We start from the raw sequence: 24,305 nt of genomic DNA, 5'->3' as shown, positions 1-24,305 counted from the left end.
TGCACAGTGGACACATTAAAAAAATATTCAGACTTGTTGCCTTGCCTCAAGACAAATGATTGACTGGTGAGACGCATTGGACACTATTCTTTCATCTTTGCAATCTAATTGTATGAAAGTTCCCTCTGTTAGATATCTATATTAGAACCAAGTGAATATGGCCCTTAATTAACAATTAGCTGGCCATCCCACCGATAGAGGTCATGACTTGACGTGTGTACGAAGTGGGAGATCATTATAATGACAGGAATAAGAGGAGGCCATTCTGTCCCATGAGCCTCTTCTCCCATTCAAGAGATCATTGCGGATCGTGACCTACCTCCATATAGCCGCCTTCATCCCATATTCCTTAGTATCTTAAAAACCTATCAATTTCAGATTTAAAACTAACAATTGATATAGCATCAATTGCCATCTACAGAAGAGCATTCCAATCTTCTGTCACCTTTTACACATGAAGAAGTCCCTCCTAAATTCACTTCTGAATGGCTAGGCTCTAATTTTTAGTCTATGCCTTATAGTCCTCAATTCTCCAACCAGCAGGAATAGTTTCCCTCTATCAATACTATCTGTTCACCCTAATATCCTTAAAAACTTTGATCAAATCACCCCTTAACCTTGTAAATACCAAGGTATACATCCTAGTTTGTGTAATCTCTCTTTGGTGTCCAGGTATCATTCTGGTAAATCTACACTGCAATACCAACAAGACCAAAATACTCTTTGTAAGGTGTGGTGCCCAGAACTTCTTACAATAACTCCAGGTGTGGTCTAACCAGGGATCTGTATATCTGCAGCAATGGCTTCTATCCCTTTGTAATCTAAGCCTTTAGAGATAAAGGCCAACATTTCATTCATTTTTTTGATTGTTTTCTGTGCCTGTGAAATTCTAATGATCTTTGTATCTGGAGCCGTAAGTATCTTCAGACTTCCACTGTTTCTAACTTTTCACCATCTAGAAAGCACTCTCTTCTATCCTTTTGAACTCCCATGTGTATGACCTCACATTTGCCTACTGAAATCTATTTGACACACATGCCCATTCACTGAATCTATGAACATCTCTTTGAGTTCATTAATATCTCTTTGATGCAGTAGGGTCACTCTTCTAAAGGTTGGGAAACATCCTGGAATAGTGCAGTGAAAGCTTCATTCTGCATCTAAAAAAGGTTTGTCTGCCATATTCTTTTTGTTGGGTTAGAACAATTAAACCATACCTCCTCATCCTTCTTAACCTCTCTGCAGCCTTTGACACAGTTGACTACACCATCCTCCACTAATGCCTCTCCACTGTCCTCCAGCTGTGTGGGACTGCAGTCGCCTAGTTCCAGTCTTATCTATTTAATTGTAGCCAGAGTATCGCACTTAATGGCTTCTCTCTGCATTCCAGCACAGTTATCTCTGGTGTCCACCAAGGATCTATACTTAGCCCCCTCCTATTTCTTATCTACATGCTCCCCCTCGGGCAAATCATCCAAAAATACAGTGTTAATCTGCACAGTATGCTGATGATACCCAATACTACCTCACCTACACCCCTCTTCACTCCTTCATTGTCGCTACGTTATCAGACTGCTTGTCTGACATTCAGTACTGGATAAGCAGAAATGTCCTCCAACTAAATATTGGGAAGAGTGAAGCCATTGTTTTGGGTCCCTGCTACAAATTCTGTTCCCTAGCCACCTGCTCCATCCCTCTCCCTGTCTGAAGCAGACCGTTCACAATCTTGGTGTCACAGTTGACCTCAAGATGAGCTTCCAACCTCATATTCACGCCATCACTAAAACCGCTTATTTCCACCTCCATAACATCACCTGACTTTGCCCCTGTCTCAGTTCATCTTCAATTCCTGCTGAAAGCTTCAACTGTGCCTTTGTTTTCTCTTGTCTTAACTATTTCATTGCATTCCTGGCCAGTTCCCCATGTTCTATCCTCCTTAAACTTGAAGTCATCCAAAATTCTGCTACCCATATCCCAACTCACACCAAATCCTGTTCACCTATCATTCCTGTGTTCTCTGATCTACAATGGCTCTCAGTTAAGCTGCGCCTTGATTTTAAAATGATCGTCCTTGCTTTCAAAACTTCCATGGCCTTTCCCATCCCTATCTTTGCATTCTTGTCCAGCTCCACAACTCTTTGAGATATCTGCGTGCCTTTAATTCTGGCCTCTTGAACATTCTGATTTTAATCACTTCATTTTTGGCTATTGCCTAGACCTAAGCTCTGGAATTTCCTCCTGAAACCTTGACTTTTTGTCTCACTTTCCTCCTTTAAGACACTCCTTAAAAGATGTCTCTTTGACCAAATTTTGGTCATCTACTCTAATATCTTCTTAAGGGCCTCAGTGTCAAATTTTGCTTTGTAATGCGCCTATGAAGTACCTTGCAATGTGTTGCTATGTTAAAGATGCTATATAAATACAAGTTGTTGTTGTAGTAATATTTCTTTAATGGGGTTATTCCATCTTCCAGTAATGGGTTCAATGCTAAGAGTTGTACTGTGCCTTTAAGTGGAGTCACTAATTGTCATTGCTAATAAGAGCTGGTGTGTTCCTTCAATAAGGTTGTCAAAAGCTGCAGTGTTCATTTAATGGGTTGCTGGGAATTGGAGTGTTCCTTTATTGAGGCTGTTAAGAACTAAGTATTCATTTAATAGGATTATTAAGATCTGAAATTTTTCACTTTTTGGGGTTGTGAAGGGCATTGTTGCGGATTTACTAATGGTCACCTCCCATTGAAGAGTTCCAACCTGGTTCATCGCTTCTCATAGTCTCAATAGCAACATGAGAGCTGATCAAACCTAATTTTAAAAAGCTGAGCTAGGTGGCTAATATGTAGCTCAAGAGCACAAAACATGACGCATGGACGCTTTTTGATGCCCTATTAGGGATGGTAGAATGTGTGAGTTAGTGATCTCAGCCTCATTATGAGGGAAAGGCAGTGAGGCAGAGAAGTCCCACTATTACTCCACTCCTGGAGGCTGGTACCGGAGCAGTATAGGGGAATGTGTGAGAAGACATCACTCCATAGATCCACTGCAAAACCCATTGTGGATTCAATGGGTGAAGCTAGGGTGATAATAGGAAAACTTTAATCCAGTCAAAGACAAATCATTGCTGCTTTGGCAAATCTAAATCACTACAGCAATCCTCCTCCTTCAGGTACTATGTCCCAAGAGGGTCAAAAGCTGCAGTGTTCATTTAATGGGTTGCTGGGAGTTGGAGTGTTCCTCATGGACTTCCATTGGATTGGTCCATAATTATGCTTGGCAAAGTACTACAGTGGTATGCCCTTGGCCTTCTGCAGTATGGCTAACCAGGAAATTCTCCAGCTTGCCACCAGGCATATTGGAAATATTTACAGGCTGATAATTAACCTGTTTGGCTACACTATGAATGCACCTTCCATGGCCATTGAGTCTGGAAGTAGGATTTAAACCCAGAACTTCTGAAGCAGAGGCAGGGACACTCCCTCTGCACCACAAGGTGATATTTTTACTTAACCCTCATGTCCTGCACATTGAAGAACCCCAGAACCTTGAACCCCCCTACATTCAGTGGTGATTTTTCATACCCCTCCCACTAATAGCAGAAGAGAAAACCCCAGTCAACTTTCACCACATGCTTTTCACTTAGTAACACGGACCATAATATTTGACAAGACTGTGACAGGTTTAGATAAGAGGGACAAAGAAAAGGTCTTCCCATTAGCTGATGGTACAAGGATTAGGAGACACTGATTTAAAGTTTTGGGCAAGAGATACAGTGGGGTGTGAGGAAGAACTATATTTACACAGCGAGTGCTAATGACCTGGAACTCACTACCAAGAGGATGGTGCAAGGGAAGACTTTCAACGTCTTTTTGAGAGGACTAACACAAGTGGCAAGAGAAAACTCTCTTGCTACGGGTTACTGCCAATATCACCTGGTTCCCCTTCATCTATGACATCTAGGAATTTTGATGCGACTCCAATTCATAGCCTGGCTGGCTGATCTGGAATGCATTACTGTTATCCTCTTTTATTTACAATCCACAGCATCATAGAGACATTATGACACAGACGACCATTCAGCTCATTGAATCCATGCTGGCTCTCTGTAGAGGAATCCAGTCCGTCCATTCCCCTGCTCCATCCCTGTAACCCTGCAACTTTTATTTCCCTTAAGTGGACACCCAGTTTCCTTTTGAAATCATTGTTCATCTTCACTTCCACCACCCTCTTACACAGCGTGTTCCAGGTCAATCTCTCACTGCGTTAAAATGTTCATCCTTGCATCACCTGAGAGGGCATGCGAGGCCTCAGTTTAATGTCTCATCCAAAAGACACCACTGTCCACAAGCCACTGTATGCAAGGACACAAAAACAGCACTGACTCAAATACTCCCGTGCACAACGTTTCCATGTGCGCAATGGAATCATTTCATTGCAATATTTAAACCAGATGGATTTTGATAAACGTGTCCACATAGCAGCAAAGTTCTGACGGCAGCAACACCCTGGAGTAATAGGTTGTTCACATCAGAACTGAGGGGCTACATGCCAATGACTCAAGTACCTTTGACTGTACAACCACAAGTTGATGAATGTCACCTGCAGCACTCCCTCAGTACTGCACTGGAATGTCAGCCTGGATTTTTGCGTCTGAATCTCTGGGTCAGAAAAGGTGAGAATTTTTTAAGAACTATCCTTTCATGGGATTTGGGCATTGCTGACAGGAGCAGCATTTCTTGCCCATCTCTCATTGTCCTTGAACTGAGTGGCTTATTAGGCCATTTCAGAGTGCAGTTAAGAGTTGACCACATTGCCGTGGCTCTGGAATCACATGTAGGCCAGACCAGGTAAAGATGGCAGATTTCCTTCTCTAAAGGACATTAGTTAACCAGATAGGTTTTTACAACAATCACTGATAGTTTCATGGTCACCATTAATGGAACAATTTCAATTCCAGATTTTTTAAAAAATTAATTGAATTCTTTAACTTAATGCCACGGTTTAGCTGCCTTGGTGGGATTTGAACCCATGTTCACCAGATTACTAATCCAGTGATATTATCACTACTCCACAATCTCACTGAAACAAGTCTGCAGGCCATTTTCACCACTGTCCACAAGCCCCTGTATGCAAGGACACAAAAACAGCACTGACTCAAATACTCCCGTGCACAACGTTTCCATGTGCGCAAAGCCATGGAATCACTCCCCCAAATTAATGCTATCAGCTGAACCATGACTGATCCAATTGATGGGAAACACAGCAGTGCCAGAGGTAGGTGAGCTCCCTCAATGTCTGCGTGTGTAATGTATGATGCCACTGTCAGTGTGGCTTTGCGCACATGGAAACGTTGTGCACGGGAGTATTTGAGTCAGTGCTGTTTTTGTGTCCTTGCATACAGGGGCTTGTGGACAGTGGTGAAAATGGCCTGCAGACTTGTTTCAGTGCCAGATTTTATTATAAACATTGACATTGCTGAGGCTAGATGTTGACAGTGTACTCACTGCACCTCAACAAGAAGAGGACATTATAAATGTACCACAGTTAAATGGTAGCAGTTCCAGCTCATACAATAAAGCTAATAAACAAATCCTCTTTACCATAAGACTGACACATGACATGAACGTTGGGGTAGCTTTTCCACAGCACTCGATCACACCAAGATGGCAGGTTGTACTTTAGCTGAGAAGAGAACAATTAGTTATCAACCATGCAGGACAATACCTCCACAGAGTACTGCTCCATATTCACATCTTTCTCAAACCCCACTTTCAGGCTGTTTTCACCCAGTACTACAATCTATCTGAGATTTCTCTCCAATCCTCCAAGATTCCAATGCACTTCCAATTCTGGCCTCTTGCACATCCACAATTTTAATTGCTCCATCATTGCTGGTCATGCCTTCAGCTGCCCAGGCCTTAAACACTGGAATTCCCTCCCTAAAGCCTGCCTTTTTAACTCTTGCTCCTCCTTTAAGATGTTCCTTAAAATCTTCATCTTTGACTAAGCCTTTTGTTACCTGTCCTAATATGTGGCTTGGTGTCAAATTTCATTTGATAAATCTCCTGTGAAGTGCTTGGAGTGTTTTATGAGGTATAGATGTAAGTTTTTGTTGTTGAGGGCAGGACCTGCTGTCAGGCCTGGTTAAAGCTTTCCTTCATATATTGGACAACCTTGCATTCAGGGTCAGCTCATCTGCACCAAGTGTCAGAGAATGTAAACCCCTGGTGTACAAGGCCTTTGTGTTGAGAAGCAATTGGCTCCAAACCATGACCAAAGGTTTCTTGATCATACTCCCCAGGATATGCTCACCTATGGGACAACAACTGACATTTCAGGGTTCTGGGACAGCATAGAAAGAAAGATGTTGATGACCATTCATTCGGTCAGCAGAGGAAGACAGAACTCTCAGACATAGGAAAATCTTGAACTAATGGAACTAATAAATATATATAGGGATGGATTTTTAGCCCTCATCGGAACCAGGTTAGGGGGAGGGTGGGAGCTAAAAATAGCTGTGCTGGCCAACGTGTTGGTTCCTCTGCTCTCTCCTAAACCAGGGCTATTTTCCTGGAGGTGGGATAAGGGAGGTGCAGCAGGGCTAACCATCTGCACGTGGCGGGTAGCTGACTAAATTAATTAGTGGCCACTTAAGGCCAATTGAAGGAGGCTGACAGCAATTTTACAGTCAGGTTCCAGGTTCCCAGAAATGGCAGGGGCCCATTTGACTGCCTGGAGGTGGCTGCCCGGCCCAGACCCAGGGCTTAGAGGGCCTCAATGCCTCCTGGGTGCAGGAGCAATCACAGGCCGCCTTGTAGGGGGGTTCCCTCCCAACTTTCACAGTGATGGCCTAGCTGAAAAGGCTAGGTTTAATTTTAAATTTAAAGAAGTTGGAGGGAGCGTGCCTCCATTTTGAAGTGCCCTCGCTTTCATTTACCAACTGTTGCATACTGTTGCTCCTTTCAAGCTGGAGGGCCACCAACAGCTTCAGGAGCCCACCCACCATCCCTAATTGGATGGTGAGCCTGCCTCTGACCACTAACTGGCTGCTCTGGAGAAGATCACAATGAGTGACTGTTTCCCACACAGTGTGGACTTCTAACCTACAGGCAGAAAGGGGTGTGCAGTACATGAGACTATGCCTGACTGAGATGTAGATTGAGTGAGAAGTTGGGAATTTAGTTCAGCCTCCAGTGGCTCGTGAGTTTCCTTCCTTGTCTCCAAGATAGGTGAATGCAACTTTCTATTACTTTATCTGTGGAAATTATTAAACCATTTGCTAATTAAATAAATAAGGTTAGACAGAAATGGCAGGGCTGGTGGTGTGCCATGAATGCTGCATGTGGGAATCTGTGGAATGCACTGCAATCCCGGACAACCATATCTGCAGAAAGTGTCTGCAGCTTAGGTAACTTTGGCTCCAAGTTGCTGAGCTGGAGTCTGAGTTGTGGACATTGTGGGGATCAAGGAGGGCAAGGGTTACCTGGACACATTGTTCCAGGAGGAAGTCACTCCCCTCAGGTTAGACAGAACTTTAGAGTTGTTCAATGGTCAGGGACAGGAGGATGTGATTGTGAGTCAGGCAGTTAAGGCGCACCAGCATTAGCCTTGACTTTGTCTAACAGGCACAAATCGCTTGCTACTTGCGTGGAAGAGGAGAAGGATTGCAAGGTGGATGAATGGACTGATCATGACTGATCGGGGGGAGTGAAGAAGAATGCGGTAGTAATAGGAAACAGTATAGTTAAGGGGATAGATACTGTTCTCTGCAGTTGACAGTGAGGGTCCAGTTGGCTGTGTTGCTTCCCTGGTGCCAGGGTTCAAGGTATCTGCTCAGGGCTGGAGAGGAACTTACAAAGGAAGGATCCAGTGGTGCTGGCCCATGTAAGTACCAACAATATATGTAAGACTAGTCTTAGATTTCCAGAATGCATTTGATAAGGTGCCACATCAATGGTTATTGAGGAAAATCAAAGCTCATGGTGTGGGGGGTAACATATTGGCATGGATAGAAGATTGGTTAGCAAACAGGAAACTGGGTGTAAGCATACATGGGTCATTTATTGGTTGGCAATATGGAATAAGTGATGTGCTACAAGGATCAGTGATGGGGCCTCAACATTTTACAACTCATATAAATGATTGGATGAAGGGACCAAAGGTATGATTGCTAACTTTGCTGATGACACAAAGATAGGTAGGAAAGTAAGTTGTGAAGAGGACATAAGGACGCTACAAAGGGATATAGGTTAAGCGAGTGGGCAAAGATCCGGCAAATGGAGTATAATCAGATCAGCTATGATCTTATTGAATGGCGGAGCAAGCTCGAGGGGCCGAGCGGCCTACTCCTGCTTCTAATTCATATGTACGGTAGGATATAGGACATATATGGTAGGATTCAGAAACCTGCAGGGAAAATCTTGTTCATGGTGTTGTACAGCTGTGAGTAAGTGACTCAGAGAAGGATAGACCTGAGCAACACTTTGGCATCATTCAGTTGAGGACCCAGGAGGCTGAGAGACAGGTTGGACAGAAGAATATAGAGAACAGATAATGGGTGATCTTATACAAAGAGCTGAAGATAGTCTTTTTTCCAGCTAAAATTGGGGTCCTGAGTGATCTGTTGCTGCCCAGGGTGAAGGACTGAGGGAAAAATGCATAGGATTTTCTCAGGCTCCTTGTCTTCTAGATAATGGAGGTCATGGGTTTGGGAGATGAGGAACTAACAGTGGGTAGGTGTGGGAAATGGAAATCTTCATATTGGTCCAATGCAGGTACCATTCTGCAAATAGATCTGAACCATGTTGCTGGGACAATGGAGAAGGAGCTTTACTCTGTATCTAAATCATGCTGTATATAGAACTATAGTAGACTGTATAGAATTAAAGAATGGTGGACACCATAACTGAATTCTGATAAGATATAATGCACCTGGGAATTTACATGAAAATAATAAATTGACAAAGGAGCAATGATGGTTGATACTCACTCCAGTGGCTTTCTGTTTGATGTAGTTGTACATGTCTCTGCTATCACGATCATAGCGATAGGATGGAGGGAAGGTGATCTCTTCTTCCTCTGCAACATGAAAAAATGCTATGATAAAAAACAATTTCTGCTTTTACCTCCCTCCTCCAGCACCCTAACATAATAGAGAATGGTCCAGTGTGCCTAGCCCTCTCATTTCCCTGTACCCTTAAAGGAAATGCTTCGCCTCTGGACACTGCCAGCTCATGAGCTCAGTGAGTCAGTAAGATCAGAGATTCGGTGTTCTTGCACCCCTTGGCACAGCGAGCAGAGCTCAGGCAGGCCTTCAGGTGTAGGGTGACAATAATGCACACACGGCAGAGCTCTAACACACCCGGAAGTGTATAGCAATCACACTGGACGCACAACAGAGCTCCAACACTCCCTGAGGTGTGAAGTGTTGACCCTGGACCCATGACAGAGTTCTGTCAGATATTTTGCTAGATTCAAAACTGTGTCGTCTCCTCTACTCATTCCACCTCAACACACAACAGCTCCCATTCCTCACTAGAAGAAAATAAGAGATGAGGCTCAACACTCAGTCTTAGCAGTGATTTCAGCCACAAAAGCTGATAGAGTCAAAACCAAATAAAAACAAAAGGTGCTAGACAAACTCAGCAGGTCTGGCAGCATCTGTAGAGAGAGAGACAGAGTTAACATTTCGAGTCCGTATGACTCTTCTTCAGAGCTCAGTGCCGAAACCAATGCTGTCCTACCAATATTAACGTCAGGAAGAATTTCCATCCCACAGCCAGGGTGGCCACCGGATGTCCTTCCTGCCACCCTCCTGCCCACCCCGAACTGCCCACAATTTTACATGTGGCATATGCAGGCCTAGCCCTAATCGATGCCTTTCAGTGGCCAGTTATCAGTCATTTAAAGGCCGTTTCCCACCCTGCCTCAACTTTGAGGCTGGCAGGAGGAGCTCAGAGGCAGGGGGGTGCCTGGCAGGTCACCCTATTCAGCCCTCAGGTGGGAAGGAGGGGGGGCCGCATCCCTCAAGGGCCCCTTTTCCACATCATGTGACTGCCCCAAGGCCTGATATTTACAGTGCTCCCTCCTCCCCTGGCCCTCCATCAAGACCACCTGCCACCCCTCTCTCCCAACCACCCTGGGCCTCACCACCCTCTTCACAGCAAGAGTCCCCTCAATTACCCATTTCTGGACTCTAGGAGGCAGAACCTGTGACAGCTGGTGAGTGCCAGGCCTGGCCACAGCTGTCACTGGCACTGCTGAGACTACAGAGCTGCCAGCCAATCAGATTGGGCACAGTTCTCTGAGGCAGGACTTCCGCCCACATGAGGAATGAAAATCCCATCTCCAACTTCTTGGAGTGTTAAATGGCTGGGGGTGGCTGCTGTGATTGGAGCGGACACATTACCCAATGACTCTTTGGGTGGCTGGGCAGGAAACATCCTGCCTATATACTTTCTTCAACAGTGTTCGGGTCCAGGAACCCACCTTCTGTCTGCTACCTCTCTGCATCTCCATCTCTCTCCCCTCCTTTAAGACATTCATTAAAACCTGGATCTTTTTTAGCTAAGGCTTTTGCCCTAACATCTCCTTTGGCTCAGTGTCACTTTATGTTTGCTTATGTTCATGCGAAGCAGCTCAGGATGTTTTATGATGTTAATGGCATTAGTAAGTTTAATGCTCCTTCAGATGATTTTCCACTGTCTAACTCAGGGAGACTGATGCTGATCTCTAATGCTGCTCCTCCGTGATCTTCACAGACCAGTAATCAAAATGTAGAACCTTCCGGGCTATATGGCTTTGCACCACAACAAGTAGCCACTATGATATCAAGTTCATATTTAAAGCATTTAATTTTATTCATGTCCCAGACCATTTCCAAACCAAGAATATGGCCTGGATTTTCACAGTGTTGTAGCATATCCAAAATAGAGGATCCGGAAGTCCCCTCCCATATCAAGCAGAACCCATTTTCACCAGGGTTGGGAAGGGGGCCTGGAATGTGACTCTGACATTTTGGAAACCCAAACTCAGCAGGGCCATTTGCACTCAGTGTTGAGTTCAAACAAACCCCATTTTCACTGGAGCAAGGGCCTTATCTCATAGTGTGGAAGTTATGAATCCTTAGAGAAGTTGTAAATGTTCATGAAGGACAGTTAAGATATGTAGAACTGTCAAGCTATCAAGTTATTTAAATGACCAGCCCTTTAAAAATTTTTAAAAATCTGCCCGCCTGTGTTTGTGAGAGATGAAAATAAACTGTTCTGGCAGTTTCAATTGCTGTTTATTGACATAGCTCTAAGTGCTATCATTATAACACTGCTTTCCACAACTTATCATTATCACAGTGGAGGACTATAAGTTCACAGTTTGATTGACAGCTCAAATAAGTTATTAAAGGATTGGCTATCTTTGATGTGGGGTTATGAATACAAATGTTTGTTTTTATAGGGAATTAAATACTTGAGGGGATTAAAATGTATTGATTGGACTTTCATGAATGCGTTTTTTATTATATACATGGAGAAGTCTGTAATAGATGTTTAGAAATTTATTTTATTTTATCTCAGCATGGCTCCTGAGGCCTGTCCATGGTGAATGCTGAGTGAATTGGTATGGAGGGTGTAAGAGTGAAGGGTTATGGGTTAGGCATCATGAATTGGCATTAAGTTGGCAAAAGGGCTATGGGGGTGGGTGGGTTGGCATGAATGGGCATGGAGATGTGTGAGGGGTGAGGGGTGTGAGGACTAGAAGGCCTGAAGTTTAAGAAAACAACTGGGACAAAGTCCCAGAGAACCATGGCGGGCCTTTTAATCTGCCCACCTTGGCACTTGGCAGCCCCTGTGACTGCCTCTGATCTGTGTCTGGGGGTGACAGGTCCGACTCCATCCCAAACCTGACCCCCAGAATGAAGATCCCGCCATTTGGGGAATTTTTTTCCTGAGGTGGGTGAGATGAAATTTCCCAGCTTGGCGCACCTGCATTGGAAATGACAATCCACGCCTATATTTCCATTTCCAGTGGATCCACCAGTGACAACTGTGCTTCCTCCATCTTGTCCATTGCTTCAGATAAATATATCTGTAATAAACCTATCCCTGATGTAGGAGTAGATTCATTCCTGGAATATTAATGATTGTCTGGATCACCAAACTTTACACCAGAGAAATTGGCTATTCGGCCCTTCACACCTGCACTGGGGTCTAATTCAATTCTCCTGCTTTTTTTTCCCCATATCATCTTTTATTTTTTATTTTTTGAATATTCATTGATTTCCTTTTAAAAGATTACTACAGATCCTGCTTCAAACATTGTTCCTAATGGGGCATTTGATGTTTTCACCATCGAACACATAAGAAATCCTCCCAATGTCTTCCATTGTTTCTTTAATGATTCTCTTAAATTCATGCCCTTTCGCTAGTGACTGAGTAATAGTCTATATTATAATTCTCTATTTAATCTCATCAAAATCTCTCATAGATCTGAACACCACTCTCAGATTTCCTACTAATCTTCTTCATCTTCATGAAAGGAGCTGCAGATTGGCCAGTCTTTCCTCAATACTACAATCTCCCAACCCTCAGATCATCTTCGGGAATTTCTTCTGTACCCTCTCTTGGCCTTAAAATTCTTCTGAAAAAACAGCATCTAACTGTACACGATATTCTAACTCTGGTCTAATGAGTAATTTGTACCTCTTTGTTACACTAAATCCAAGGTCCATGCCTAAATCAAGCATTAAGTCCTTTGAATATTCAAATAAGGGGCCTAATGCCTGCCTCAGGCCCCCACTGCAATACCATGTTGCCCAGAAAGCAGCTGCCACTGGTCTACTTGTAACCCAACATGTAGTCAGTGCTCAATGGGGCCACTAAGGGCTGCCTCCAACAAGATGAGTTTTTACAAGTTACCTTGTAGAATATAGACCTGGAGGAGGAGGCGTGCTCCTACGTGGCTCCACATTAAACTGCAGACTACTGTCAAGAACCGCTCCCCCCTCCATCACAACCTTGGCTCCACCCACTAGATTATGGGATCAACCCCCACTGTTCTATCCCCAATCCAGGCCTCTACTCTCCCCAGTCACTGCCAACTGTGACCCAGTTTTTCCAATCATGATCGCTGCTACCAACATGCTCCCTGGCCACTGTCACCTTCTGTCCTGGAAGCATCTGGCCCACCCAACTCTTCAATCCTCTTTAAGGGCTTGCCTGAGGGCCATTGCGGGTATTGCACCAGCCCAAGCATCCAGTCCTCTTCCCTGGCTAGCTGCCTGAGGCACCCAAAAGGTGCCCGCAGCTTGCAGGGTTGGTGATATTGTGGCCAAGGCTCGATACCACCTGAACATCTGGCCTATCTAGTCTGCTGTGGGGAATGTTAGCTCCCTGCCTGTATGTGGTTGCGCTCAAATTTCTAGGTTCCAGAATCCCTTTTTTTAAAAAAAATACATTTATCTTTTTTCTGCCCCACATTAATAAATTTGTGTATTTTAATCAGGCTCAGACTGAGGCCCAGGCCCATGGAGACCCAGGCCCAGACCCAGGGTCTGGCCCTTCACTCAGCCTCATATCCCTTGCGTTATTGCTACATGTTCTTACGGAATTGAAGGAAAATCTTATTGTCATTCTTCTCCATTATCAGCTGGTCCTTGGCCAGTAGTTCCTGATACTGTTGCTGCTTGATTTTCTCCACAATATTCTCTGCCTCCTGCTCAAAATCAAGAGAGTTTAGATTACAATGACATCCTGCATTATAAATCCCTACCTCAGTGAGGGATAATTTTAATAAATTTTAGAAAAAGGGAAAAAGGAAAGTCTCATAAAATCCACATGTATCAATTAAATGTTTTGGGTTATTGGTCCAGTTGTATGATTACAATGAACTCAAAATGGGCATTGAGCTGTTTATTTCTCTGCCTGAAAGGGTCTCATATAAAATGTTATATTCTGATTATTTTGAAGGACAATATTGTCAATTTTTTCCTAAAGACACAAGTCCCTACTGGGGCATCATTCCACAACCATTCAGTACCACAAGTGGCCATTCATGTGTTAGTCTAAGCAGATTGACAGCAGACTGTTTTACAGTAGGTGTATCATCACAGTGATGTCTTCACTTATCACACACACACATGTAGCACACAGCCATTTGGTCAGGAGAAGGAAACTTGAGTGGTGTTTATTCTTTATTTATTCACTCATGGGATGTGGGTGTTGCTGGCTAGGCCAGCTTTTATTACCCATACCTATGCCCTTGACTCTTAAATGCCCTTTAACTACATTGTAGGCCAGTAGATTTCCTTCTCTAAAAGGTAAACCAGAAGGATTTTTTGTTAATGCTTTCATGGTCATTATTAGACTTGATGATGACTTTAATTCCAGATTTTTTATTGAATTCAAATTTGAACTTGGGTCCCTAGAGCATTACCTTGGGTCTCTGGATGACCAGTCCAATACCACTATGCCACTGCCTCCCTATAGTGCTGAGGCAATTATAAATCCAGCTGGGATTTTCTTAGCTTTCTCCCATGTGGTTTTCTTTAGAGAATGTACCATGGAACAACCAGGCGGATAACAAGGCCCCATATCCAATGCTTCATCATCCAGTCTCACTCTGCACTCTTTAGGGATCCCAGTCAAAATGTCTGCACTATCAGAAAGAAATATAACTTTCTGGCTTCACTTTCATTCATTGCAAATATGTTTTCCACTGTATAATCCCACCAGAGAAATTCACCCAAGGGGTTGGACCCCTGTGGCAGTATCACTGCACCTTGCATTACTGAAGCTCTGTTTGCAGTCCTCTGACTGCAGATGACAGTCTGAAGCCGACCTTTACAATTAGAGAGCGTTGTTCTCCAAGGACCATATATCTCCCCTTTCAGAAATAAAAGGCTGTCTGTGGCCACGTATGTGTGGGCACATCTCGTGTTGGCGTATTCATAAGAACATAAGAAATAGGAGCAGAAATAGGCCACATGGTCCATGAAGCCTGCTCTACCATTCAATAAAATTCTGAATGAATTTCTACCTCAACTCCACTTTCCCACCCTGTCCCCATATCCTTTGAATTCCTTAGTGCCCAAAAATCTGTTGATCACAGTCTTAAATATGCTCTTCAACTGAGCATCCACAGCTCTCTGGAGTAGGGAATTCCTAACATTCCTGTGTATATGCTCATCCTTTTGTAAAATGCCTCACTTCTGTCCAGTTTAGCAGTGGGAGGAAGGGCAGCTGTATAGGGAATGCATTACTATGTATATATATATATATATATATATATACACATATATATATACATATATATATACACACACATAAAAACAAAAATCAGAACAAAGACATATTGAACAAATTAATGATTATTTTTCATTAAATGTAAGATTAATATATCTTGAAAAATTTGTTCAATTCTCAAATGACGTGAAAATTGCACAGAACCCTTTTGGGATGTTCGGGGAACTCTTGGGTTCCGGAGAACCTTGGTTCAAAAACGGCTGGACCCAGGTCTCCACACTCCTTAAGGCATTGTGTTGGTCCAAGTGACTTCACTCACTCCTCAGTCACCAGTTGGGGTGACATCAGCTTCATTACCTTTCATGGCTGATTAGCTGGCGCCCACCTTTCAGGCTCACATGTAAAGACTGCTGACAGCGTCGGCCAACACATTCAGTAGAATGGGGGGGGGGAAGAGTGATGTAGAGAGGATATGCAAAATGGGATCAGTGCGACTGTCACTGTAATGGCAATGAGGGATAACACAGTCTGCCATCCTGACCTGTGTCGGAAGCTCCACTCTGTAGTTCAAATCTCCAAGCCAGAAGAGATGTGTGAATCGATTAGTGATATCAAATGGACCTAACTTCTTATCTCCAAGGTTCAGAAAGCGCAAGATATTGATGTAATTCTGGTTTCGTCTGTCAAAGGAAAAAAAGAGAACAGATAAGAAAAGGCTGAGATTTTGTGAACTTTCCTTCATTAAAATGGTGTTTTCCTTTTCTGACACCTTTGCACTGGGGTTCATAGAATCATACAGCACAGAAGGAGGACATTTGGCCTATCATGCCTGTGCTGGCTCTTCGAAAGAGCTAGCCAATTAATCCTACTCCCCTGCTCTATCCCCGTAGCCCTGCAAAATTTTTCAAGTATTTATACAATTTGCTTTAAAGAGTTATTGTAGAGTCTGCTTCCATCACCCCCTCAGGCAGTGCATTCCAGATCATAAAAATATTTCCTCTCATCTCCCTTACCTTTAGTTCCATTGGAAACCAGTTGGCCTGACGAAATGAGGTCACTCAACTCAGCATGGTCAAGAGGCAAAAACTGGGATCTTCCTGCTCCATGTGGTTCCAGATGGTCTATTTATCATCAAACAGTTCAAAATGTAGTATGGCCAATTTTATGAATGAACCCGAGAAACAGGAACCCTGGCCCAGAAGCCAGATGTATTGGGATATCTTGGGCAAGCACCAATTGTACGGTGATATAGCTAGGCAAGCTTCCATGAATGAAAGAGTAGCATTTATACAACACCTTTCATGACCTGAGGACACCCTATAGTGCCCAATAGTAAATGAAGTACCTTTGAAGTGTAGTCACTATTGTAATGTAGGAAAAGTGAACTGAATTTGTGCACAGCAAGCTCCCACAAACAGCAATGAGATCATCTGTTTCTTCAGTCATGCTGGTTGAAGGATAAATGTTGGCTAGGACACCAGAAGAACTCCCCTGCTCTTCTTTGAATAGTGCCATGGGATCTTTTACATCCACCTGAGAGCAGATGGTACCTTGGCTTAAAATCTCACTTAAAACAAAGCTTCTCCAGCACTGCAGTACTCCCTCAGTACTACACTGCCTAGATTTTGTACGACCTTCGGATTCAGAGGCGAGAGCATTATCATGGAGCCACGGCTAAAATGGAAAATCAGTTGCCAAGGGTTTGAGAATGAAACTAAATCAGAACTATTTATTGAGCCAAAGAGACTTTCCAAAATCTCCAATAGTGCTGCATAAATCCAAACCTTTCTTTGCCAAGCATATCCTCAGATCAATCATCCCTCATAATTTGCTATCATCGACAAATGGGACCAACTTAATTTGATTTTCTGAATGCAGAGAAGGGACTTCTTCCTGGAGGAAATACAACTTAAACCCAAGTGACACATTTACCAAGATCAAAGCAAAATACTGCAGATGCTGGAAACCTAAAAAAAAAAGCATTAGAAAAACTCAGCAGGTTTAGCAGCATCTGTGGAGAGAGAAACAAGGTTAATGTTTCAAGTCCAGTACGACTTCTTCAGAATAACATTTACCACTCAGGTAATACCTCACTGACTATTTCAACCCTGCTGTTTTCTTGAGCCATTTCAATGGGCCATTGGACACGCCAACCAGTAGGAAGCACTGGGCACCCAGCAGAGACCCCAAGGCTATGTTTCAAACATTTTTCTGGGCCTGAGAGGAACAGACGGGCACCTCCAGGCCCATCATAAAAATCTCAACTTTCTCCCTCCTGTGCTCCTCCATCTCTGTGCCACGAAGCCCTCTAACCACCCCGCCTCCAGTGATTTACTCAACTGTTTGACCCCAGGACACCCGATCTTCACAAGTTAGGAACCGGTGAATTGTCTCTGGACACTTGATTTGGGCAGGCAGCAGTCCTGAGGAATTCAAATGATGCCTTTAAATTGGACCAGGCCATCCACTGCAAATCCCTGGCAGTCTGCCCTCATTTATACTTCTGCCCTCAGATCACTGTCGCAAATATAGTAGTAGTTGCATTACTGATCGTTGGGGCATCAGAGAGCTTTCCACAGTCCACTTGACATGACACTTCATTAAAGTGTCAAGGAAGTTGGTTAGGCACCACTTCACCCTTCTCAATCAATGAGAATGTTTGCCACTGGTGTAGCGGAGGGGTCTTGCTGGGTTCCCAACTCTGGCACTGCCTCCCCAAGTCGCACCAGGCCCCATCATGGTTGCCATAGCAGCTGTTGGCCAGGTTCCCACTTACATGTGGTGATGGCAGAGGAAAGTACCGGGCAGAGGAATTGTGCGGCCCCAGGGTGTCCCTTTGGGGAGGGGAGCGATTTTCATTGAGGGGTTCACGGGGATGGTGGAGCCAGAAACAGCAGAGCCACAAAGAGCGGGCTAGAGCATGGCCTGATGCAGCAGAGCCACTGCGACCACAGGAAAGAAGTTTGCTGCTGTGGGCAGGGTCAATTGATTGTGTGGAATAGTCCCGTTGGTGTGGTTGAGTGGGACAAGGTCAGCCCCAAGATTTCCAGCAGAGCAGCCAGGGACTTGAAGGTAAAACTCATTATCTTCCACCACTTGCAACTGGAAGAATTGGATTCTTTAATCAAAACTACCATTACTGATGGTTGGCATTGCTCCTCACATTCACAACTCCCTGATTGGTAAAAGGCAAACGGTGGGACTATTTGGATTGGGGGTGAGCTGTCAATGATTTGTTTACGTTTTAACATGTCAAGCAAAAGTCGTCCATTGTAAAGAAAGGTCATTTCTTTAGGATAAGCTTTTTCATGAATGTATTCATTGGTTTGATGCTGGTGGAATAAATGACCACTGTGCTGGAACACTTGTGCCATCTTTACCTGGTCTGGCCTACACGTGATTAGAGGTCCACAGCAATGTGGTTGACTTTTAACTGCCCTCTGATATGGCCGAGCAAGTCATTCAGCTCAAGGACAATTAGGGACAGGCAACAAATGCTGGCCTTGCCAGCGACAGCCACATCCCATGAATGAATAAAGAATTCTATGTACTTAAATCCCGCATTACATGAGGTTATCAATATGCAGATTTATGCCCAATACTTCGACCCATGTAAAATAGTTCATTGCGATATTGTGTTGGTTTAATTGTCCAACAAACACCACTATCCCAATGAATTTTAAACAAAGCGAGAATGTGGGGAACACCACCATGTGCCTAGAAGGAAAACTCCATCAATTCCTCCTCCCTCTTACCTTAGCTTCTTCTCACTTCCTGAGGTCAGGTGACTGTTGACAAATCCAAAGGATGTACCATTAAACATGAAGGATACTCCCACCGCACCTTTATTACCTGAGAAATAAAATACAGTTATTCAACTGATTCAAAATAAAATCTTATTCAAGTTTCAGTTATTTAATACCCCATTTTCTACTATCAACCATCTGAACACACCACACCCAACAATAAACCATCCAAGTAGTCCACATCCTAATACTAGTCATCAGAATACTCCAATTAATTCAAACCTGATTCTTATGGTCAGGAGAAAGGGGGGACATCTAACATTTCATCATAGTTTAGATTTAAACTAATGTAATGGAGGTGAAAGGACACAGCAGTACCAGACTGTGTAGTAAGACACTCTGTAGCCAAACCTAGCATTCAGTCCCAGAGTGTGAAATGACAGTATCTGACCCACTGTCCCACCCTGTCCCAGAGTGTGAAAGGACAGTGTTTGACCCACTGTTCCACCCAGTTTCAGTGTGAAATGACAGTGTCTGATCCACTGTCCCACCCTGTCCCAGAGTGTGAAAGGACAGTGTCTGACCCACTGTCCCACCCAGTCCCAGAGTGTGAAAGGACAGTGTCTGACACACTGTCCCACCCAGTCCCAGAGTGTGAAAGGACAGTGTCTGACCCACGGTCCCACCCAGTCCCAGAGTGTGAAAGGACAGTGTCTGACCCACTGTCCCACCCAGTCCCAAAGTGTGAAAGGACAGTGTCTGACCCACTGTCCCACCCAGTACCAGAGTGTGAAAGGACAGTGTCTGACCCACTGTCCCACCCAGTCCCAGAGTGTGAAAGGACAGTGTCTGACCCGTGGCAATTCGACAACCCCATAGACCCGCTCAGCTTGGAAAACACCATCAGTAAAACACAGCCAATGACAGACTATATTCCCACAATACAATTCCCCAAATTAATGATCCAGAAACTATTTGTACCGAGAGCATTGGCAATCCCAGTTTTGACGCTGCTCGTGGATATGTGACTGATCCGATTTGCGTGTTCTGGTTTTGCCAGGATAACTATCCGGATATTCCACAGGGTCTGTGTTGCAATCTTTGAAGCAAAAGAACATTCAAAACATCAGAAATAAGAAACTGTAGTCTGTTTCCTTGATGTATGATATTGTTGTTGTGCGTGTTAGTGGAAGGGCTGGTGGAGGAGGAGCGACTGGTGGAGAAAGGGGGCTGGTGGAGGAGGGGCTGGTGGTGAGGAAGAGGGGCTGGTGGTGGAGGAGGGGGGATGATGGTGAGGAAGGGCTGGTTGGGAGGAGGAGGGGCTGGTGGTGGAGAAGGGAAGCTGGTAGAGGAGGGGCTAGTGGTGGAGGAGAGGGGTGATGGTGATGGAGGATGGGCTGGTGGTGAGGAGGAGGGGCTGGTGGTGGAGGAGGGGTGTGATGGTGATGGAGGATGGGCTGGTGGTGAGGAGGAGGGGCTGGTGGTGGAGAAGGGAGGCTGGTAGAGGAGGGGCTGGTGGTGGAGGAGAGGGGTGATGGTGATGGAGGATGGGCTGGTGGTGAGGAGGAGGGGCTGGTGGTGGAGGAGGGGTGTGATGGTGATGGAGGATGGGCTGGTGGTGAGGAGGAGGGGCTGGTGGTGGAGAAGGGAGGCTGGTAGAGGAGGGGCTGGTGGTGGAGGAGAGGGTTGATGGTGATGGAGGATGGGCTGGTGGTGAGGAGGAGGGGCTGGTGGTGGAGGAGGGGGGATGGTGGTGAGGAAGGGCTGGTGGTGAGGAGGAGGAGGGGCTGGTGGTAGAGGAGGGGGCATGGTGGTGAGGAAGGGCTGGTGGTGAAGAGGAGGGGCTGGTGGTAGAGGAGGGGGGATGGTAGTGAGGAAGGGCTGGTGGTGAGGAGGAGGGGCTGGTGGTGGAGCTTGTGGTTTTATTTTGTTGGAACGATTCCTCCATTTGCTGGCCCTCATTTCCTTTTATTTCCCTGTCACCCTGCACCATGAACATTCTGTGACTTCCAAGAAAGGATGAATAACTGAGCTGTTCTAAAGTGATGCTGATGACTTTGAGGCATGGAATTGTCCTCAGGATGTTTCTGTCATTTCCTCCTTTCCAATGGTGATGCAGCTCCCCCATCCTCCCCATTTGTCCAGTGATGGTGCCACAAAAGGTCTGTCAGTGAATGATGAGGTGAGCCTAGTTCTACGATGATCTGGTGGCATGCATTGCTTTTGAGATTTGCTGCAGCATCCAATATATAGTCTATTTCAATAATCATATTCTTGCACCCTGGCACTTTATCAAACAGTGAAAGTGCTTGGTGCTCAGATCTATTTTGCCAGCTGGCACAATGGGTTAGATACCTGTCTCCGATAGTTGGGTTCAAATGTCTACCAGGGCAAGGATTCCTGCAGCTAGTACTGCCTTTTGCCATTAACATGCTGCCTGGGTGGCTACTTGGAGCTAATTGACACAAAACCAATCCTCAACAACGATGTATTCACCTCCATATTCCCCCCAAGGTTTTAGTGGGAAGCTGGGCAACCATTGCTAGCGCTCTAGAGCAATGTAATCCTGTCATGTATGGGGTTACCAAATCCATCATTTACTGTTTGCCTTGATTCTGACTTCCACCATCACCGGTGCCATCTTGGAAATTACATCGACCCACTTCCTTGTGCTTCAACCTATGGAGGACAGGGCTTCAATACACCTTAATGCACTTACGTGTTTAAACTTAATGTAGGTGATGTCCTTTAGTGTCGATTTGATCAGCTCAACCCACTCCCTCTCTCCCTGTGTATCTTCCTGAGTGCCAATAATGTAAATATCATGTGGGATGTCAGCAGCTGTATCATCCCGGGTCTTTCCTTGGCCTCTGCACAGGAACCACGACTGTATGTCTGCAGGAGCTGAAGCATTACCTAAACAACAGCAACAATTTCCTTTTATATAACATCACACAGTGTCCCAAGGTGCTTCACAGGAGCATTATCAGATAAATGTGGCCCCAAGTCACATAAGCAGATGCTAGGACAGGTGACCAAAAGCTTGGTCAAAGAGGTAGGTTTTAAAAAGAGACAGAGGCAGAGATGCAGAGAGGTTTAGGGAGGGAATTCCAGAGCATAGGGCCTCAGCAGCTAAAGGCCAATGGTGAAGTGATTAAAATCCAGGATTTGCAAGAGGCAGAGTTCACAAAGAGTTGTCAGCCTGAAGCAGCTTAGTGAGTGTGAAAGATAAGGAGGGGGAAAGGCCATGGAAGGATTTGAACACAACAACACAAATCTTAACTTTAAGAAGCTGTTGCAGTTGATGGAGATCAGAGAGCATAAGAAACAGAATACACATTTTGAGGGGTTTTATTTCCAAATAGTTTTCTGGGGTTTGGTGTCTCAGTCCACTCCTTTCAGTAAGCTCTTGATCACTGTGACCTAGTTTGAGCCTTTCCCTGCCTGACATCCAGGCAATTTCTATCAAGCTCAGTGATGAAAAACCCTTATTACTGCATTCATTGTCAGGATGTGGGCATTGCTGACCAGACTAGCATTTATTGCCCTTCCCAAGTCACCTTCCTGTACTGCTGCAGTCTGTGCTGTAATCTTTGTAGCTGTGTTTGGGAACAGAGCACTGAATTTTATGTACCCCCGGCAGGTGTGTTTCCCATGCAGTGGGGGGCACGTAAAAGGGGGTAGACACCCATCCTCCCATCTTCCTGCCCATCCCCGAGCTCAACCCATAATACAGGGGTTGGCGGGCACCGAAATTGGTAGCCCACTCGCCATACTTAAATGAACAATTAAGAATCAATTCGGTTCATTATCAAGCCAATTGACCCTGATAATACTCTCCCAACACCATGAAATGTTTGGCATGGGCAGCAGGGCGGGAGCGGGAAGCCTGATTTTGTTTTTACCTCAAGTGCTGAAAGAGAGAGGGAAGGAAGGGGGTGCTGCTCGCTCTTTGGGGCTGCCTTTTGCCAATTGCGGGGTGCCCCCCCACACCCGCTTAGGTTGAATTCCCTCTTACTTCCGACCTGCTCCCTCCCTTAAAACCATCCCTTCCTCTCTGCACCCACTCGACTGCTCCTCTCCTTAACCTACCCAATCCTCTTGGCCCAAGACCCCAGATTTACCTGCTTCGGGGATCCAAATCTTATGGTCCTTTCTTCTCCGGGAGGCTTGGCAGCAGCCACTGATGCCTTCCTGGCTGGGACTGATAGAGCTGCAGGCCAATCCGATTGGTCAGCAGCTCCAGAGGGTGGGACTTCCACCCCAATGAGGGGCAGATGTCCTACTGGACTTGGCCCTCATTAGTCTGCCCCACAGCGCTTTGTAGCTGCAGGGCAGGTCAGCATGGGGCGTGTCGGATCCATGCTGACCTGGTTTCTGGGGGGGCGTACCATCCACCAACTCCCCCCTCCTGCACCCCCACAGCATTATTCAGCTCAGAGAGACGAATCTACCATGTTGATGTGGGACTGGAGTCACAGATAAACCAGGTAAGATAAGCAGGACATCAGTAAACAAGTTGAGATTTTAATTTTGGGTCACTTTTTTCTGATGCCAACTCTTTTATTTCCATATTTTTTAAACTGTCATGATGGGATTTGGACCCATGGCTGGAACTTTTCACTCGGCGTGCGGGTACACGCCTGATACACTCGAGCTTCAAATAGCTTGTGATGATGCCAGGCGAGCGTCCCGACATCATCACGCACCCGTACGACATTTAGGTCGGCAGGCGCGTCTGAGAGTTGGCAGCACTCCCGCTCACAATTAAGAGGTCTGTTAAGCCCATTAACGACACAATTAACTGGGACTTTTTGCTGTCCATCCAACATCACAGTTGGCGGGTGTGCGAATCAGCCAGGAGGTCTTTTCATTTTTCCGGAAACCTCATCCAAGGGTGGGATGAGGTTTCCGAGACTAATTAATAAAAAGATAAAAATGTTTGGACACAAATTTCAGCATTCATATGTTGAGGTGACTCATTCGGATGTGTGGGCATTTTTTCCGGATTTTAAAATCTGTTTTGTATGGAATTTAAATTCTTCAGCTCTCCCTGAGGCAGCTCTCTGCCCTCAGGGAGCTTTCATTCTGTGCTCCCCCCACACCCGCGCTGACTTCCTCGCTCACTCTTCTCCTGCCCCCCACCCCGGCAGCGGTGAGCCTTCCAGCCAGCGGGAAATAGCGGCTGGGGGCTGATTGCAGACAGGGGTCCACTCCCGGGCCCACCAATCATGGCCACCCGCCGACCCGAAAATACTGCCCCATGTTCTCTGGATTATCAGTCCAGTAACATAACCAGTATCTTACCATTCCCCTGGCTATTTGTCATT

The 24,305-nt window shown here is 45.2% G+C and overlaps 1 protein-coding gene across 3 annotated transcripts in view; it reads right to left on the bottom strand.

Moving 5' to 3' along the window:
- The window catches only part of inpp5d (inositol polyphosphate-5-phosphatase D), a 163,206-nt gene that overhangs the window by 62,750 nt on the left and 76,151 nt on the right, over window positions 1–24,305 (bottom strand). For all 3 annotated transcript variants that reach the window (XM_041182271.1, XM_041182278.1, XM_041182286.1), the window contains exons 12-18: window positions 21,695–21,891; window positions 19,957–20,074; window positions 18,985–19,081; window positions 15,771–15,909; window positions 13,592–13,700; window positions 8,983–9,071; window positions 5,594–5,675 (exon numbers count right to left, since the gene is read on the bottom strand). In XM_041182271.1, coding sequence (XP_041038205.1) covers window positions 5,594–5,675; window positions 8,983–9,071; window positions 13,592–13,700; window positions 15,771–15,909; window positions 18,985–19,081; window positions 19,957–20,074; window positions 21,695–21,891 — 831 coding nt within the window. The remainder of the gene's footprint in view (window positions 1–5,593; window positions 5,676–8,982; window positions 9,072–13,591; window positions 13,701–15,770; window positions 15,910–18,984; window positions 19,082–19,956; window positions 20,075–21,694; window positions 21,892–24,305) is intronic.

This window comes from Carcharodon carcharias, chromosome 2 (genome assembly GCF_017639515.1).
Source record: "Carcharodon carcharias isolate sCarCar2 chromosome 2, sCarCar2.pri, whole genome shotgun sequence".
Taxonomy (NCBI): Eukaryota; Metazoa; Chordata; class Chondrichthyes; order Lamniformes; family Lamnidae; genus Carcharodon; species Carcharodon carcharias.
This window is presented reverse-complemented; position numbering and strand designations above follow the sequence as displayed.